General features: G+C 34.0%; 1 protein-coding gene and 1 non-coding gene across 4 annotated transcripts; both read right to left on the reverse strand.

Moving 5' to 3' along the window:
* Window positions 1–751: 751 nt before the first annotated feature.
* Window positions 752–824, reverse strand: TRNAR-ACG (transfer RNA arginine (anticodon ACG)). The gene has a single exon. It is a non-coding gene; the product is annotated as a tRNA-Arg (tRNA).
* Window positions 825–1,604: 780 nt separating this feature from the next.
* Window positions 1,605–7,540, reverse strand: LOC141708076 (shewanella-like protein phosphatase 1). Of its 3 annotated transcripts, none has more exons than XM_074511548.1 (10): window positions 7,186–7,539; window positions 6,240–6,340; window positions 5,917–6,030; window positions 5,456–5,668; window positions 4,372–4,507; window positions 4,115–4,290; window positions 3,638–3,726; window positions 3,454–3,523; window positions 2,385–2,488; window positions 1,605–1,957 (listed from the first exon to the last, which is right to left on the reverse strand). In XM_074511548.1, the coding sequence occupies exons 1-9, from the start codon at window positions 7,388–7,390 to the stop codon at window positions 2,402–2,404; spliced, it is 1,191 nt and encodes a 396-aa protein (XP_074367649.1). In that variant the 5' UTR covers window positions 7,391–7,539; the 3' UTR covers window positions 1,605–1,957; window positions 2,385–2,401. The 3 variants fall into 3 exon arrangements, with proteins under 3 accessions (XP_074367649.1, XP_074367648.1, XP_074367650.1); XM_074511547.1 differs by having other exon boundaries at window positions 1,605–1,992; XM_074511549.1 differs by lacking the exons at window positions 1,605–1,957; window positions 2,385–2,488; window positions 3,454–3,523 and adding an exon at window positions 3,886–3,940 and having other exon boundaries at window positions 7,186–7,540.
* Window positions 7,541–19,722: the final 12,182 nt, after the last annotated feature.

Here is a 19,722-nt window from a genome sequence, read left to right on the forward strand (position 1 = left end):
CGCTGATGGGTATAATGTCATTATGCTAAAACAAAATAAAATATATCATTTATTCGTTTTAAAATATTATAATATTTACCTCGAGCTAAAATGAAATTTAAAACAAACTAATGGTATTAGCCGGATCCATTAGATAAAACGACCCGAGATTAAAAAATAATAATGTATATTATTGAACTTCTCTACAACCAGAAATAAATTCAAATTAAAGATAATTCTGATAGTATTGATTCAAATTAAAATAAAATTAAAAAGTCTAACTAATTTGATCGTAGATATAATATAGGCTTAAAAGAGTAGGATAACTAGGATCCAACCTAGCCAAAATATTAAAATTTGATAATTGATTTGTTTGTACAATATTTGAGTTTATATATTTATGGGTATCTTTAATTTATATAATATACATATTATTTTAATAAAACGAAAATGTAGATGATTCCTTATATAGTATAATCGAGTCAGATTAAAATAATCAATATGCACTATTTAAATAAATATTTTTTTTTAAATAATTTTTTTAAAACTAAAATATCACTAACCTTATACATCTTTGTATGTATTTATAATTATTATCAAATTATATTATTATAATTTTAAATAAATATTATTTATAATTTTTCTTGAAATTAAATTCAAAAAATTATATAATATTAAAAAATGCATGAGTTTTAGGCTGTATAGTTAATTTCAATTTATAAATTTGTGGACATTTTTTAAAATTCTATTTAAGATTTTGTGTACTGAAAAACGACTCCGCTGGGGATCGAACCCAGAGTCTCTGGTTTCGTAGACCAGCGCCTTATCCATTGGGCCACGGAGTCGGTGATGTCAACAGCAGTAATTTAACTCAAAAATTACCAAGTAGATATGGACCGTTTATCCGCGGAGTGTTCATACCAAATGTAACTTATTCGAGTCAAATGACCCTTAATTTCATTTTTTGAAAAATTGATCTCAAATGTCACTTGAAAATTGGATTTTGGTTGAAGTTTTTCAAAATAAACGAAAAACACAATTCTATAACAATTTTTTTTTAAATAAAAGAAAAACGCAATTTCGTTTTGTGTTTTTGTTTAAAATCGTGGTTTCAAAATGTGTTTTGGATGAAAACGAAATTTCAGAAATTATTTTGGTCAAAAACGCAGTCTCATCTTTATTTTATGGATATAAAAACGGGTTTTCAAATTTAATTTTTCGTATATACACAGTTTCTAATCGAGTTTTTCTCAGGATACAAAAAAAAAATCAAAACACAAATTCAAAATGAGTTAATATGAAAAACTCATCATGAGATTGCGTTTTTCCCCCATAAACATGAATTGAAGTTGCGTTTTCATTTTAAAAAAAAAATAAAAAATTCAAAACGTAACACGCAACTCCGTTTTTTCATTAAAAACAAAAACTTCAACCAAAATTCCGTTTTAGATTGGCATTTAGGGCCAATTATTAAAAAAATGATTCTAAGGATCATTTCACCCCAAATAGTGACATTTGAGGTCAATTTTCTTATCTACGTCTCCATGTTACCAGGGCCATTCTTTGTTTCATGATAAATTTCATGTTACCGTAATTTATTCAAAATTTAAAATTAGCAAAGTTGATATATGAAGTGCATAACTAGGATCAAGATTTGAGCAGCGGAAACAAAAGCTGCCAATATAATGTAGCTTTACATAAGTTATGATGGCACTATGTAATTTGGGCTAACAGTATTGTGTGTTTTGTATATATATTATATACATGTATTGATACATTATGCTATACATGTGCTACAAATAACCCAAGATGCTGGCTCTCAGGTGTTCCAAGCTTCAGTTAAGACTCTGCTATCAAAAATTCGATTAGCTTTGCTATGCAGACTGCACTTGTTCCTTTTTTTTCCATTCTACACTTCTTTAAGTTGCCAAATATAATTTGAAAGAGTCCTCGTATTGAGCAATGTACAACAACTTATCTGCCATTTTTGAATAAACAGCTTAAGAATATCTCCTGGAATGGAATATAACAAAAGTTCATACGAGTGTTATTAGTATGTTAATTCTACATAATATGCAGTAACTGTGAATTTAACTTTCAAGTATGTCTACGTAATAGACAATCAACACAGTCAGACAACTTCATCAACTGTAAAGTTGTTGATTTGATGCTACACATCACACATACACGGTCATGCCTGAGAAACTTTAAATGAAAATCACTTCGAACATTTACAAATATGCAAAAGTAACTAATCCTATTTCAGGCCCTCAAAAGTAAACCCTAAATTATGGTATTAAAGTGAGTAGTCTTTGGATATACAAAAGTAACTCCCTAGTCTAAGATCAATACTTCTTTATTATGGTGGAAGCATATAAATTATAGATAGAGAATTTACATCATACCTTTCCCTCAAGATTATCTATGTGTATTCAGCAACCTGAAGTTCACTACGAGAATCCGACCGAGTCTTTATCACCCTCACTTTGTTGTCTCTAATTTCAAGAACCTGCAGACAAATACAAGACCCTAAAAATTTAAGGACTCGCATGCAGAGAATTACATGTGCAAACAGCCAAACATAAATGTGCATTATATATATCTTTTAAACTACCACCTAATGAAATGAAATGATTTTCATTGTAATTCAAATTGGTTCAGTATACCTATTAAAATGAAATAATTGCCATTGTAACTCAAAATAGTTCAGTATTGCAACTTATTATTGACAACTTAGTTACATAAATCATTAATAAAAACAGTTTCATAGCACTCCTAAAACAACACCAACAAATAAGATTTGGTGTTCCTGGCAAAGGATATTCTAGGAACCAAATTGATTAAGATTTGATTGTTTTTCTGCCTTTACTTTCTACCTTGTATTATATATGAAAAAATTATTCTCTATTTGCACGTGACAACTGTGCATAATGCTTATTTCTTGGTCTTCACATCCATTTTTTTGAGTAAAATTTGGTTTGTTTCAAGTTTTAACCCTTGCACTCCTATTCTTGTCTTCATTCACAAATTCTATCTTAACCTCATTTTTTAAACTATCTTTCCTCCTGTCCACCTCAAGCTGACCTTCACAAATCACACCCGGTACTCATTCCAATTCTGGGAGTCGAACACAAAATATCTGATCACATTATGTGCATAGTCTTTTTCGAGAAGCATGTTAATGCTTCAGATTCTTAAGTTTCAGAAACTATGTATAGGCGTATATCACGTACTTCCTGAATTTTGTAAATTATATGTTTCAGAAACTATGTATAGGCATATAGCACGTACTTCCTGTATTTTGTAAATTATATGTTTTTTTTTGTTTTAGATTTTATGATTGATGTTGTTGTCAAAGTAACGTTTGAACTGAAAATGCTTTAATAAAAACTTAAGAATATTCCTTCTGAATAATAATCCTTAATAATAGAGTAAATGAAAAATTAGATATTCAGTCGTCAATTGTCAGTTTACCTCGGGTCTTGAACCAAGAACTCCACTGGACATTCCAACATCAATGCGCCATATGCTACAATTATATTTACTGCAGAATCATCCAACAATTCATTAAATTAGACCAAGATATTATCATTGCAGATTTGTCTGTAATTATATGTCTATTTAAGCCCGAAAATGTAAACTAATGGTAGTCTCTCACCAATTAGCTCCTGTAGTTTGAGGAGTATGCCCAACCACCATTGCCTTGGCACCTACTGCTTGCAGTGTCTCTTCAAGAATAGACTGGATCTGAAAAGAATATATATAACTTTAAAAACTGCAACAGTTTTGCAATCTACATGTTCACCAATCTAGAAGTTCACCGGTGCTTCAATAGGGTACTGCTGCGGTCTGCCAGCAGTAGAAGTCTATACAACTTTAGGAATGTTAACAAGTTTCCTATAATACCTGGACCAATTATTCAGCTTAAAGCAAATCATGCAATGGTTAAAGCCAAAGTGTCCTGAACAAGAATGAGGTATTCCAATCTTTAGAACTTCTGATGCTTTTTACTTCGGTTACTTCTATCATTTATTTATAATAATTTGATTCTGTAAACAATTTACCCTGGTTGGTTATGAAATCTTAAAAGAAAAATAAATGAATGGAAAGATCCATGGAATGTGATTTCCCTCACCTGATCAATCTCATAGTCTTCCAGCTCCCCTAAATCTTGAGAGTATAAACGATTCCACACAACACTGTCATATCCTCTAGTGGCAATAAAAGGGAGTTGCTGATGGTCATCACTCTCACTAAGGCCTCTCATCCAAGTCGAGACCTCCTTATTCAACCTCTCTATACCATAGGCAGCTGCAATAGTACCACAAAAATCATGAGCTAGCTTCAAAAATTAAAAAAATATTTAGTAGACTAGTAGAATAAAGAATCTACCATGGTGCGGTAGAAGGCCTCCATGACAAAACAGCCAATCATTAACTTTAAGAACAACAGGGTGCTTTGCCAATTCAGATGCTAAAGGACCTCCTGGCCTAAAGAGAACAGATCTTGCTATCACCCCCTTTTGTCGCTGTCCTAATGTTTGAATAACTCAATGAGAATAGCTAGAGCAATAAGAAAAAACCAAGTAGCTGTTGTTGCTATACAAGCTAAATACAATGAAGAATTGAAGATCGAGTAATATAACAAAACCTGATACTTGCACGTCTTACTATTGGTCCATATAGAAATATGGTGTATGAGAACCTAATAAATTCAGTTTTATGAGCTGAACAAATTGGCAAGTCAATTTGATACCTTAATATTATAGTAGATCACTATAGGTAAATGAAGAAAAAGGTAGATAAACTGAAGGTGTTTGCTTTCGGCTCACTTTAAGGGCAAAACAGAGCAATTGTAACTACTATCATCAAACGAGTTCCAAATACCTATAATTAACATTCTAATATTCTAGGCTGCAGAAGGATGCAATGCTGGTGGATACAAGTTTTGAACATAAACATATATTATTGGAAAGAGCTTTGGGTGTATATATGAGCATGTATATAGATTCATATATGTTATCTTAAATGAAGCTGAGACGTACCCTAAATCTTTAGGGTGATTGTTGATGTTTGGGCTGGCATTTGTATGGTGAAAAGGGCAGAGGTATGTATAATTTATTTCCATGGGGTTTCTGAGTCACTCTGATGGAAAGTGTTCACGTAATCTACTACCACTTATTGAAATGGCAAGTATTATATAAAGTTAGTTCAACGAATGAATTTAATGCTGACATTGCATGAGTGCCAATAACTAAGCTTTGGCAGGCCTTGCCATATTAGTTGATTAGATGCCAGAAAGATTACAATTTTCTTCCAAAGGGCTCCAGTTGTAATTTATGATACATTAAGTCCAAAATACTAACTATTTTGTTTCGAAGTGCGCTAAATTATCAATATCTACACGACCTGAGCCAAAATAATCAGATTTGGTTTAGAATATGTAACAAGCATGTATGGATTCAATATTATCAAACCTTTACAAGATTCCAGGGACCCCAATGACTTTGAGACATTTTTCGATCTTTTTTCCAGCTTTCAGATATACTAGCCCAAGTAACAAAAGCTTCGTCCCAGTCATGTTCACAGTCATTTAAGTACTCGAGGAAGTCCCCACACTCATCATATGCCCCATAATCAACATATCTGAAATCTCCTTCTACATTCATGGTCTCGTGATTTCCATTTACCTAAATCATAGATGAAATCTATCAGCTATGCGAGATAAGCATGTATCTAAATGGCAGTGGGGACGGGCATTGCATAAGATGCACAAAAGAATTGTCTTGGTAAAAGAATACACTTAACAAAGTAAACCTAGCAAAAAGCGTTAGCTTACCACAAAAATTTAGTCATAGAAATGCACGATAATCTTTTACTTAAAATTTTAAAAAAAATCAATGCAACAATAGCATACTGGACTTAGTTTGTGGCTTACCTGGAAAACAGCTCCACCTTGAGCTTTTGCCTGGGTATCCAGTGATCTTAACAATGACAAAATAGCTATCTCATCTTCTCCTCTATCAAGTATATCTCCAAGTTGAATCAACACCTGGTCACAGAAATAAAGTTTTATGACTAGGAATGTATTCAGAAAAGGAAGAGGTGAGATAAGACGACAAGTGACCTCTTAAATAAAATGAAACATTATAGAAACTCCAGTTGGACAGCTATCTTACTATATAACGCTATACAACTAAGCATGTATAGAAAACCGAAAAAAGGAAGATGTATTGCTGAATTCAAGACAAAGCTACATACTGTCTCTTCGCCAGTCCACAAGTCTTGCCCGTCAGAACTGAGTACACCAGCCAACTCAAATGCAGAACGTGCTTTTTCAAGATCTCCATGAAGATCCCCAACTATACGAGTTCATCATAAAAATTATAATAAAGCACCATCATCAAGAATGTTAGAATAAAAAATCTTTGAGCTAAAACAAGAAGTCAAGAAGAATATATGAATTGAAAAAGACTGATAATCAAAATTTTGAAACAAAATACACACCAACTAAGAATAGAAAGCTTAAGTTAATAACTAAGTAGTTTCTAGAAACGTGCTAATAATGAGGAGGCTCTCAGTGAACAACTTAAAACAATTAAATGTTGAAGTTGACAAATGCTTGTAATTGAATATTTTAACTCTTTTAGAATTTGGACAATAAATTTGAGATGAACACTTACATAAACATGCAGAACCATGAAAGCCAATGTGCATTCATATATAAATACACATCATTAGTGGATACAAAGAACATGTTATTGCCATAAGTTTCATCAACTATACCGGAACTATACCATTTGTGTAGTCATTGTGTTAATATATAGTTCATGTCAAAGGCATGAAAGTATAGTTCCAGTGCCTTAATTCAACTGGATGTCAAACCGACTTATAAGCCTAAACCAAACTTATAAGCTTAACTATTGTCCACATCCAAATATAACTCATGACTTGATAAGAATTTTTTTAAAAAAAAGAACAACTTACTTTCATCACTCATTTAATTTTTTACTTATTGTACCATATTATTCAATTATCAATCATCGGATTATCGAAAACAATTACTACCGTTCACATGTAATTGACATTTAGGAAAAAGTCACAAATAACCAAAATTTATCTAAATACCATCCCAATACACAAACATATTTGTTAATTGTTATACATAAAATATGAAACAGGTAATGAAACAAAATGCAGAACTGACCGGCAACGATACGACGAGCAGGTGCAGAAACATAAGTGGGTGGATTTCCAGTAACAATAATGGGTTTGAAGCTGCTGTTGTTGTTGGGCTGTATAGTTGTTGTTGTTGTAGTGGTTGATAATGAGTTTCTGTGCGAAGAAGGTGGTTGAAGTGATAATGAATTTAGAGATAATGAAGCTGCGCCCATTGAGCAGCACGATTTCATATTGCTCCTCTTTAACACTCTCTTACATACATACCTTACAATTACATATTTTTATTTATTATGATGATTATGGAGATATCTCCTGCATAATCAACTAAATATCTTTTTTTGCAGCAGGCAGAGGCAGAGGTGTTTTTTCAGCCACGCTTTTCATTTTTCTATCCCTACCCCCTTTAACCAAAAAATCACAGAATTACTCGATTTTTTAAAAAATTAACTAAAATAATCAATTAGAAAAAATGATCAATTTTATCCTATTTCAATATTTCACTATTAACTGATAATATACTCCTCTGATAATTGTGCATTTCATATATGAGACAGTGTTCTAAAAAGCGGGAATCAGAATTATTCGGTGGAGGGACCTTTCAGTAATTAACCGGATAATCGGTGATTAATCGGAGCATTAATCGGAAGAAATTTATTTAATAAATAGTTCTATTTAAATGTCATTAACCTTCCATAAGATTTACAAAAATAAAACCACATATCATTAATTCAGTATTGATGTTTTAACAGTAAGATTTATAAAAAAAAACTACTATCACGAGTCCATAATTGATATTTAAGTAATTTATATTAATTAATTACTACTGACTACTCACTAATATTACTTGATAATTAGAAATTACTACGTACAAATTCAAATCTTAAGATTCTAAATTACTACCTACTTGATATTTAAGTGATAATTATTGAATAAATTTAGAATACTTCAAAATTGTGAATCTATCGAGCAAGCAAGTTGAGTATTAAGATTTGAGAATAATTCATTAGGGATTTGTATAGAGGATTTAGGGATAGAAGAATATACGATTGTTTCTGTGTATAAAAGAGTCGATATGTTAATATATTATTATTAATATTAATTATTAAATGTTAAATGTTAACGATTATTTAAAAAAAAACTTTATTTTTTTTAAAAAAATATTTTTTTATTAATTTCAAACTTTGACCGATTCGGCCGATTTTTGGCACGATTTGGCCGATTTTTTCCGAACTGCCCGACTTTTGACCGATTTTTCAAAAAACCGTACTTTGACCCGATTAACGATTAATCGAGACGGGACCCATCCGAACTCCAATTAATCGGCCGATTAATCGGTTAATCGACCGATTTTTAGAACACTGATATGAGATAATTCACAGTTATACTCTTGGGTATCCATCGGTTAAATTTGACCAACTTTACAAAAAATGATCATTTTTGTTAATTTTAAATAGAAATAGACCAAATTTTTCGTTCACCCCCTTTTAAACCCTCCTCTTTTTTCATTATTCCATTTTCCTTTCCATAAAGTTGTTTCTTATTCCTATTTCTTAATTTGAGGAAGGCCGATAATAATTTCTACACATTCTTGTGCGTATCCATTTTTTATGTTATATATGTGTGTAATAATAGTTTCAAAATTTTTTACAAGTCCAATAAAGATTTTTACAAGTCTAATAAAGATTGATAGATCACAAATTTTAAAAAATTCTCAAGTGATCACAATTATTTGCGAGTTGGTGGGAACGATGATGTTCCCAAAGACTAATACATTATACTTTGGTCATTCGGAAAGCCCGCGACACAATTGCTTGGAAAATATTTATGAATAGGATATAAATAATTTAATCCCGTCAAATGAATTAGCCCCGTTAAGATTCAGTCTCTCATAAAATTTAAAAGATAAGAGGATATCTCCCAAAATTTACTTGGTACTCTTTTAAGTAAATATTTCTAGATCCGCCCTTGATTCAGTCCAGATTCATCTCAGTCCAAAAGCAATACAGTCTCGCAGCCCATATACAAGAAAGTCTAATATAGCGTGATATGTGAAACACAAGTCATAATGAAGATCCCCACATAACGAGTGACAGCTACTAATGGCCAATGATCAGCACAATCAACACACGTGCCAGAACACTTCTGAAACACTCTTCCACAATCCTTACCCGGACAACATTCACGAAATTCAACCCCTAAACCCAACCCTTAGGTTATAAATAGTCCAAGAAAAAGATGTCTAGAGGTTACTCTCTCCTATACACTTATACACGCATACATAACATCCTTTCATTATTATCTTCATCATCTAAAAGTGAGTTCTTACTCTCACGCCGGAGGCAACGCGAAACTCAAACCCCCCCTCCGGTGATATTTTGTAGACACCCCACATCAGCTACACCGCAAGACGAGGCCCGATACAGCGTCGGAAGGATCAGCCCATGGAAATGAGTTATCATTTGGCGCTAGAAGGAGGGGATTGCTCTATCCTTTGGTCTCGGTGCCACTGGACTCATCTTCATCAACAAACTCTTGAAAAAGAGTTCTAATTCTCATATTTAAGAACCAAAGCAACCCAGATCTATTGTAGAAATGCAGTCCTTCCTCATTTTGAGCTATGTTTATGTATGCAATAGCTAGATCTAGTTGTTTAGAACCCAGATTTGTCTCTCATAACATATTGTTGATTAGAGTCTACTTGATTGTTATCTTGATTGTTACTGATTGTTGGAAAAATCAATCATAGATCGGTATGGATAGTTTGTGTCTTGCATTGTCTTGTTATTCGCAAAATTGTATCCTTGTATTTCAAATTGTTGAATATGGCTAGAGAAGGAAATACTCATAGTCTCAAAACTTCTGTAAGCAAACAAAGGCAGGATCCAAATGATCCCAACCTGGACCACAACCCGGACACAGTCCCAGAGCCACCACTTACTGAACAAGTCCTAGAAAGGATAATCTCACCAACAGGTGCCTGAACTTTCATTACTTTGAGCCAGGATAAGTACACCGATGTCCCAGTTGCTGCCGAACACATGACTAACCTAACTAGCAATGAGTTGGCGGAGGCAATCTTGATCTACCAGGAGCGCCAGATCCGGTCTCAAGAAGAAGCATACCAAGCTGAAGAGTCTGGGAAGTCCGAACATTCCCACTGATCTCGGGTCTCTGTTTTTTGACTGGATGGGGAAAGGAAAAAAGAAAAACACCTCCAAGAAGGCTCAAAGCAAGAATAGGGAGAATGAAGTAGTAAAGTTAAAGAAGTTGGAATAAAAAAGAGAATAGGCCCGGAAGGAAGAACAAGCAAATCTTAAACTCAAGATCTAGAGGAGAATGCAATTGGAAAAGAAAAGACCATTGGGTAAATCCCGATCAAAGCGGACCCGAAGAGACCCTGTTAGATATTGAGTACAACACATGAGGGTGAATGTGCTTTCTTGATTTTTAGCCTTTTTAAAACTTGTTTGGATAATTGTTAACAAAGTAGTTTATGATTTGTAAAGATATTGTATTCAATAGATATAAAATCACAGGCACAATATTTCAAAATTCACTTAATTTGTATTAATTAAGTTTATCTTGCTACAAATTATGTGTTCTTAAAAATATAAGAACTCGGCTTCTTATATAAAAGATATTACAATTCGTTAACACATATAATGTAAACCTAATATGTGTTTATATAATGCACAATTACATAATCAATAAGGAATCTTATTCTATTATAATAAGGAAACCTAATACATATCCATGTATGATTGCTTCTGAAATAAATTTCTTCATCGCCTTGAATTCTGCAATCCTTTTCCTTCTTGAATATCTACCGAAGTGACTAAATCCTGATGACATCAACTGGTGATCATCAAGTACTAATGGACAAGTACTGATGACGTCACCTTCAGTAAGTACAGATATTAAGTCTTGATAGTTTATATCCCAACATCGTCAATTACATCTAATAATCTCCCCCAACTTGTGTATTATAAAAGTATGTACCAGTTCTAATTGATGATGTCAAAACTATCTAAATGCAGAAATCAAATATACAATCTTACAAACACTGATTATCAGACTTTATTCTCCATTCCTGAACTCAAACACAGACTGTAGCTTCTTCAAGGAACTTCTTCAAAAGATTTTGTTCGATAACATCCAAGTACAATAGCATTCGCTTCTTGATATCCTTCAGCTCATTTGTGGATTCATTATTCTGATAGATAGCTGCTCTGAGGTCACGTAGCTTTAAATTTCCAAGTGATAGATCATCCAGTTCCAGAAATCCAATTACCTTTCCATCAGGATTAAAAGTAAGAGCTTCTCTTCCTAGAGACATAATCACCTTGGCTCCTCCAATAGGTATATCAACATCATATTCAGTTTCATCAATGTACTTTGGAATATAGTTTGACTTATTCTGCTTCAACTATATTAGGTACTTCAAAAATATAGACCATCTGGAAGTTACAGAGTTGTTTACCTTAAGAATTGTAGCAACAAATTCCAACTCCTGCCATGATTTGTCTTTCATCTGCTCTTGTGTTATCCTCAACCTCTTCCCATACTTCAAAAAGTAAATCAGTTTCACTCCAACATGATCAATAATAATTTGTACTGATCTAATCTTCTGTAACTCTTCAAACTTCACATTATCTCCAATTTCTGTCAAATTTCCATGCTTCCTAAGAATCAAAGCATTTAAATGGATCATCACTTAACCTACCCAGACCACTTGTGATTCCAGGTCTTCTAGTATGAGAACTTCCACTGTAAATCTTCTTTAATATTTCAGAGGAATCTCTTTTAGGTGGAGGCTTCTTGCTTACCCATAGAAACTTCTTGTTTTCTTTTAAAAAAAGCACTGTCTTATTAGCATTTAAGTTCTCAAAATCAGGATTTGTTGTTTCATCTTGAATTGAGTTTGAAGTATCTACAACTTGAGTAGTATCTGTTAGGTCACACACATTGTAGAAGGGGGTTGAATACAGTGTATACTACAATCAAATCGAATTAAGAACACAAGTATGAAACACAAAATAATTTTATTAATAAAACAATATTGTAATGGAACCGTTCTCTCTCAGTGATGAACAAATATCACAAGAGCTACTAGGGTTACAATGAATAATATTCTCGATTAAGATAACACTTATAGTGTAAACCCTATGCTGTGTTTATATAGACACACAGTTACAAGATAATCTTCTAATTGATATCGAATATAAGTCTGCATCCTAAAATATATCAATTAGTTATCTTTTCTTCCAAGTCTTCTATTCTTCATAGAATTCTTCTCCATGCATATCTCTTCTTGTTTTAGTCTTGATCTTCTTTCCTTCCAATCAGCCGCCTTCCTTATCTGAAAGTCTTCTTAAGTCCTGATATTATCTTCTGATGAATATCTTCTGATATCTTAAGTTCTGACTTCAGTATAAGTACTGATTTCCAGTTAAGTCCTGATTTGTCCTGTTAGTCAAGATCTGAAAACTAAACATAAATCATTATTAGACATGATATCACAAATATATCTAACAATCTCCCCCAACTTGTAAATTAGCATAATATTCAAGTTCAATAGATATTTGATGATGTCAAAAATATTAAGTACAAATGCATATAAGAATTTGACTAGATAACTACAACTCACAGTCCTTGTAGCTTTTACCATCCTTAAAGTCTAATATCAGCTTTAGCCTGTATATCCTTCAGAATTTAACAGTTGTAGTCCTTGACTTGGCTTCAGTGTGTGATCTCTCGAATATCAGGAGTTGTTTTGAGATAGTTCTTTAACAAACTCCTCTCAGCATATTCAAGTTCATTCTGCATCCTCCTTTTTGCATCTTTAAGTTCAGATGTATCTTCTCATGTCTGAAAGATAGCAGCCCTGAGATCATTTATTTTTGCTTTCCTTATCTCCTGATCCAGTCTGATGACATAGGCTTTATCAGACTCTAGATTGAATTCAAGACCCTTAATACCAAGAAATGTAGTGATTTTGGCGGTATTAGGCTTCATCTCAACTATATCACCATTGTGAGCTCTGTACTTAGGATAGTATGGTCTGTCAGACTTTACAGAGTAAAGTTTCTTCTGCCTTTGAATATCAGATTTTAAGTAACTGGCAGCACCATCTGTTGACCTGTTCTTCACTTGAAGTAGAAATAGAACATGTTGCAGTTCTTCATAATACTTCAACCGAATTGCATTCTTTCTAATCTGGAATACCCTCCCATCTGTCATAAAATATAACATGATATCTTCTTTCAATACAGAGTGGTAGACCATTTATACAGACTCCAGTTGATTCAATCTTTCAGGAGTTGTTCCTACTCCTGGTTCACTCAAAGAGGATGGATCAGAGGTAGTATTATTTACTCTCTTTTCTTCAGAACTACCCAATCCTGATTTGTCTCTAGCTTCCTTCCCTCGAATAACTCTTTCTTCAAAACCACTTGATGTAGTCTTCAAAGGTTGAGTAGATTGTTGAGCTTTAGTAAACCCAGGTAGTAGAATTTTTGAAGGTTTAACATGAGCAATGTCAGAGGTTTCCTTTCCTTTATCTTCTGATATCAATACAACTTGAGCTCTGTTAGAGGTTGCTTGCTTCATTGTCATATCAGAACTTACTATATCTTGACTCTGAACAACTTGAGCCATGTCACAGGTTGATTGAGAAATCTTTTTTTTCTTCAGAGTAAGACTAGTATCTTCTTCAACAATTATTTCTTCATCCATGGTTGGCAGATAAATTTTTACAAAATCATCAACTTTAGCTTTGCCCTTGAACCTTGGATCTACCTCTATTTGTGATTTGGCTTTGGATTCAGATTTGGTTGCCTCAGAGTTTGTTTTCTCTTTAATCACAATGCCCTTAGGCTTTGAAGGTTTCTTTGCAGTAATAGAAGCTTTAGACTTGGATTTGACATTTTTTGCTTTAATTCTGGCTTCTTCTTCCTTCAGACTTTCAAATTCCATTCCTGAATTGTCTTTGAGAAATAGTCTTTTTGAAATTTCTTCATCCAGCTTCTGTATCTTGGGGTCTTGATAGTAGACTGTTGTTTCCTTCCCCTTGAGCTTTAGTGTCTGCATAAACTTCTGTGATTCCTGACTCTCACCTTGTATCAGAACATCAGACTTAGTCAGGACTTGTTTATCAGAACTTATTCTTCTAACAACATCAGAGCTTGATCTCTGTGTAGAAGTTCCTGCTTTCCTAGATGAAGAGCCTTTGCCTTGACCATGACCTCTACCCTTTTCAGAGTTTCACTGGTCATCATTTCCATCATCCTTTTTCTTCAGTGCTAAATCAGTAGAGCATTTGGACTTAACCACCTTCTCCCCCTTTTTGGCATCATCAGGTAGTAGGAGACAGAGAGTTCTACTGAATATTGGATTTCATTTAGTTGAACTTGTTGAGAAGCTTGATTATTTAGTACTTCAGCAGTCTGAGCTTGCTGTCAATAGCCTCAGCTCTGTTAAAGGCAGGCTTGAAAAATTTGTTCTTATCCAGTTTAAAATTCATGTCTTGCTGAATCAGTATTTCTTGAATTTTGTTCACCTTGGCTTGAGTTATTGAGTGTTGACCTTGAAGGTTCCTTGTACTCAATGCAGTAACTCTGAGCTGTGCTTTGAAGTCATCATTCACCAGCATCTCATCAGCTTTAGCAGGTGCTCAGCAAGAATATTTGCAGTAGGAACAAAATCAACTTTGTTCCACTCCTTGATCCATTCCCTTCCTCTATTAGTTTCACTCCAAGGTACTGGTGCATCCTCTCTCACAAACTTTTTAATTAAATCAGCTTTATTAACTGGTTGTAGAGGTGCATGTCCTGAAGGACCGGCTGCATCAGCATTTACATTTGTAGCAGCTTCACCAATATTATCAGCATTTACTTTAACAGAACTTGCAGAATCTTCAGTATCAACATCTTGTGATAGAATAATTGTATGTGAAGCAATAAAAGATTCATCTGCATGGACATCAACATCTAGTAGAAGAGTTGCTGGTGGAGTGTGTTGAGAAATGGTTGGAGCTTCCAAGTACAGAACTGCAGGTACATTTAGATTGTGGATATCAACTTCAGTATTTGTACCTGGTGCATCTGTATGTAATGGATCATTAAATTGAGACATAAAAGGTGTAGGCACTTTGTCTTGAGCAGCTTCTTCAGCTTGAATTGGCGACAGTGGAGGTGTAGATTCAGTGGCTTCAGCAAATTCTGGTTGTGTAGATGGAAGGGATTCAATCACAATTGGCTCCGTTGGGATCAGAGATTCCTGATCCCCTTCCTTAGCTGCTGCTTCCACATCCTCTGAATCTGACTCAGCTATGTCCCTGTTAGCTCTTTGTTTTTTCAATCTCTTCAAGGGTGGAGAGACTTTGGGAGCTTTGTCATCAGAATTTATCTTCTAAGCCTTTTGAGGGGCCTAGAACTCCCAGTTTCCTTTATTTTCTGAGGAGACACTTCCTCAGCTACTTCAGCAACAGGTTTTGATGGTTGAACCTGTGCCTCATCATCAGATTCATCTCTCAGAATCATCTTCCTTCTCTTTTGTTGTGTCTGAGGTACAGTCTTTGTCCTCTTTGCTCTAGAAGAAGAAGGCTTCACTATAAGTGCTGATGGTTGATTGGTATATGCTGATGTTTGTGGTTGCTGTGTTTGGGTGGTGGTTGGTTCTGATGGCTGTTGTGTGTTGGTGGGTTGGACATCAGGATATAGCAATGAATAGGTTTCATAATCAGCATTTACAAGGGCTTGCTTTACTGATAAAGGAATTCTAAGGGGTCTCAAAACTCCCTTCTTGTTGTCAGTAGTTAAAAGATCAGTAAAAGCCCTTTTTGCTAACCTAAAAGGTTCTATGGGTTCACTTGCTAGTTGTGGTTTATTTGATGTACAATGACTATAGATTAACTGACAGAACCTAGCAAAGTAAACTACATTCCTGTCCTCTTTCATTCTATCACCTATAAAACATAACACAGTCTTTGCATAATCAAAATGAGACCGGTTTAAGAGTGCATACCCAATTTGTTGTGTCAGAATAGGAATGGCATTAAAATTTGAGCACTTGTTGGCAAACGTCTTCGTGATGCAATCAAAGAAGAAGCTCTATTCCTTTTGAATATATGGGCGTTTGAGTTGACCCAACTTAGCCAAACTCTGTTCATACCCAAGATTAGCCATCATTTACTGTAGCAATGGCTCCTCCACAGCAGAACTGAATTGACAGTTTTCAGTTAGATGTAAAGCTTTTCGAACTGTTGCCGGAGTAACAACATACTCAACCTTTTGTGCTATAAACACGATACTTGGAGTCCCATTTTTACCACCATCATCATAAAGTCCCGTACGCCAAAATGTCAGAACTTGAGTTCCAGATATATAGGATGGTTGCGTTAAAGCAAACCCAATTTCACTATGAGATAAGAAATCCTGAATAAAATGAAGTCCCGAAGGAGCTTCACTCTTAGTGAGAATGGCAGCATAGTTTTTGGGGACGAACTTTGCTCCATTAAAGATTATATCCTTGGGTGCCATTGAGAAATAAGTGAGAAAGAAGAGTTCCTGAAAGGTGTTTGATAAAATGTCTGTATAGAAAACCGTCAGAGAGAGATTAAGAGAAAAGAGAGAGAGGATAGAAAGAAATGTAAATAAAAGATTTTAAAATCTTTTATCTCTTTTACTTATACACTCCACTTGACAGCAGTTATTGAGAAGTTGAACAGACGTTACACCTGTCAGCCATGCAGTAGTTAAGACAAAAGTTAATAAGCACGGGAAATAAGTAATGATTACTATGCACATGCAGTTTTTCAAAAAAAAAACTGTTCCCACTAAACAAATGATTATTACTGTCTTTATCTCACTTAAACCAATATTCTGATAAAATATAACCGTTCAAGTATTGACCTTAAAATAAATCAAGGAAATAAATACTGGCACGTCAGCATCAGAACTTGATTATTATCAGAATTTAAAAGTCATCAGAATATGGCTTCTGCACTCAAAAAGTGAATGTTTATTTCTGTAATTCTTTACACAAATACTGATATGGTTTCTTTAGAACTTCCATCAGAACTTGTCCTCAGAAATTATGCAACTGACACTTAAACTGTTCATCTAAAACAACATTGATCACCACAGTAATTTTCATCATTCATATGGAGTGTAAGTGTGTGCATTAAGCTAAATATCAGACAAAGAGTAAAGTCTGATTCACTTCAGTATATCTTAGAAATAAGGCATAACTAAGAACTTTGCTCAAAATCTGTCATTAGTCTGAAGTCTACTATAGAATGAGTTCATGCATGAGTCCACCTCAACTGTTTTGTGCTCATTTTATGCATATTTTGAAATTCCTTTTTACACTGGCTTCTCAGTGTAAGTGAGTCACGACTGCTTATCAGAATTTATGCTGTTATCAGAGTATTTCTCCAGTAATCAGAGAATGTGAAAAGTCACCAAGAAAATTTTATTTTGCTTTTCTAATGTATATTACTTAATACCAGCAATGCACTTGGGTCTTCCCTTCCACATATATTTTTCTCTAGATTTCAAAGGAGTACCTGATATTTATATCTTTTCTTTACTTTTTCTTTTGATAAGTGAGGCTTATGATCACTTAGTACATCCATCAGATTTAACAACATCAGAACTTAACAGATAAGAAGCACTATTCTAGTTTGTGACTTAGTAATAAGATACATAAAGTGAACCTAACCAAGCTCAATATCAGAATTTGCTTGTGTTAAAAGATTTCCACATAAACAATTACTTCAAACATGGGATCATTAGTATATTAGAGACTACTAGGTCAACATCTAGCACAATTATCCTCATTGGATTGAATAGTCACAGAAACATTCATATCACTATCAGAGTTTAGAAATTCACATCAGACAACAATCAACACTTAAGTAAATTTCAATTTAAGCACATATTACATAAGGATAGTAATATCTGTAAATACTGATTATAAAGTCTTATGTATCAGAACATAAACTAAGCAGATTTAGAGAAAGAACCTGAAACCATTCCAAGTTCATTTACCAATCTTGTAAAAGTAGCTTCACACAGTGGTTTTATGAAGATATCTGCTAGTTGTTGTTCTGTTGGAACAAAATGCAATTCCACTGTACCTTCCATCACATGCTCCCTTATGAAGTGGTACCTAATGTTGATGTGCTTTGTCATTGAGTGCTGAACTAGATTACCTGTCATAGCAATAGCACTTTGATTATCACAGTAAATAGGGATTTTAGAAAATTCTAACCCATAATCCAGTAACTGATTCTTCATCCAAAGAATCTGTGCACAACAGCTTCCTGCAGCAATGTACTCTGCTTCTGCAGTTGATGTGGAAATTGACTTTTATTTCTTGCTAAACCAAGAAACTAATCTGCCTCCAAGAAATTGGCAGCTTCCACTTGTGCTTTTTCTGTCAATTTTGCACCCTGCAAAATCTGTATCTGAGTAACCTATTAGCTTAAATTCTGATTTCCTAGGATACCACAATCCTAGATTAGCTATACCCTTAAGGTACTTGAAAATTCATTTCACAGTTGTAAGTGAGGTTCTCTTGGATCTGCTTGAAATCTTGCACAAAGACAGGTAGCATACATGATATCAGGTCTACTAGCAGTTAGATAGAGTAGTGAGCCAATCATACCTCTGTAATCAGTAATATCTACTGATGTACCAGTATCCTTATCCAATTTTGTTGCAGTGGCCATATGAGTGGATGCACTTGAACAGTCTTGCATTCCAAATTTCTTCAACAAATTTCTAGTGTAAGATTGACAAATAAAAGTTCCTTCTTCATTCTGCTTGACTTGAAGGCCTAGAAAATAACTAAGTTCTCCCATCATACTCATTTGATATCTTGACTGCATTAGCTTGGCAAACCTTTTACAAAGTCTGTCATTTGTAGAACCAAAAATGATATCATCAACATATATCTGCACCAAAAGTAAGTCCTTTCCATGGTTGAGACATAATAAAGTTTTGTCATTAGTCCCTCTGTTAAATCCACTTTCCAGAAGAAACTGAGCTAATGTTTCATACCATGCTCTTGGAGCTTGCTTAAGGCCATAAAGTGCTTTATCAAGTCTGTAGACATGATGAGGAAATTTTGAATCTACAAAACCTGGAGGTTGTTCAACATATACTTCTTCTTCCAATTCTCCATTAAGAAAAACACTTTTTACATCCATTTGAAAGACTGTAAACTTTTTGTGAGCAGCATAAGCCAGAAATATCCTTATGGCTTCCAATCTAGCAACTGGTGCAAATGTTTCATCATAATCAATTCCCTCCTGTTGGAAATATCCTTTTGCAACTAGCCTTGCTTTATTTCTTGTAATTATGCCATCACTATCAGTTTTATTTCTGAACACCCATTTTGTACCAACAACTGATCTGTTCTTTGGTCTTGGCACTAGGGTCCAGACTTTATTTCTTTCAAATTCATTTAACTCTTCCTGCATTGCTTGCACCCAATCAGCATATTGAAGAGCTTCTTCCACTTTCTTTAGTTCGGCCTGAGAAAAAAAAGAATGATA

Source organism: Apium graveolens, chromosome 2 (genome assembly GCF_009905375.1).
Source record: "Apium graveolens cultivar Ventura chromosome 2, ASM990537v1, whole genome shotgun sequence".
Classification (NCBI taxonomy): domain Eukaryota; kingdom Viridiplantae; phylum Streptophyta; class Magnoliopsida; order Apiales; family Apiaceae; genus Apium; species Apium graveolens.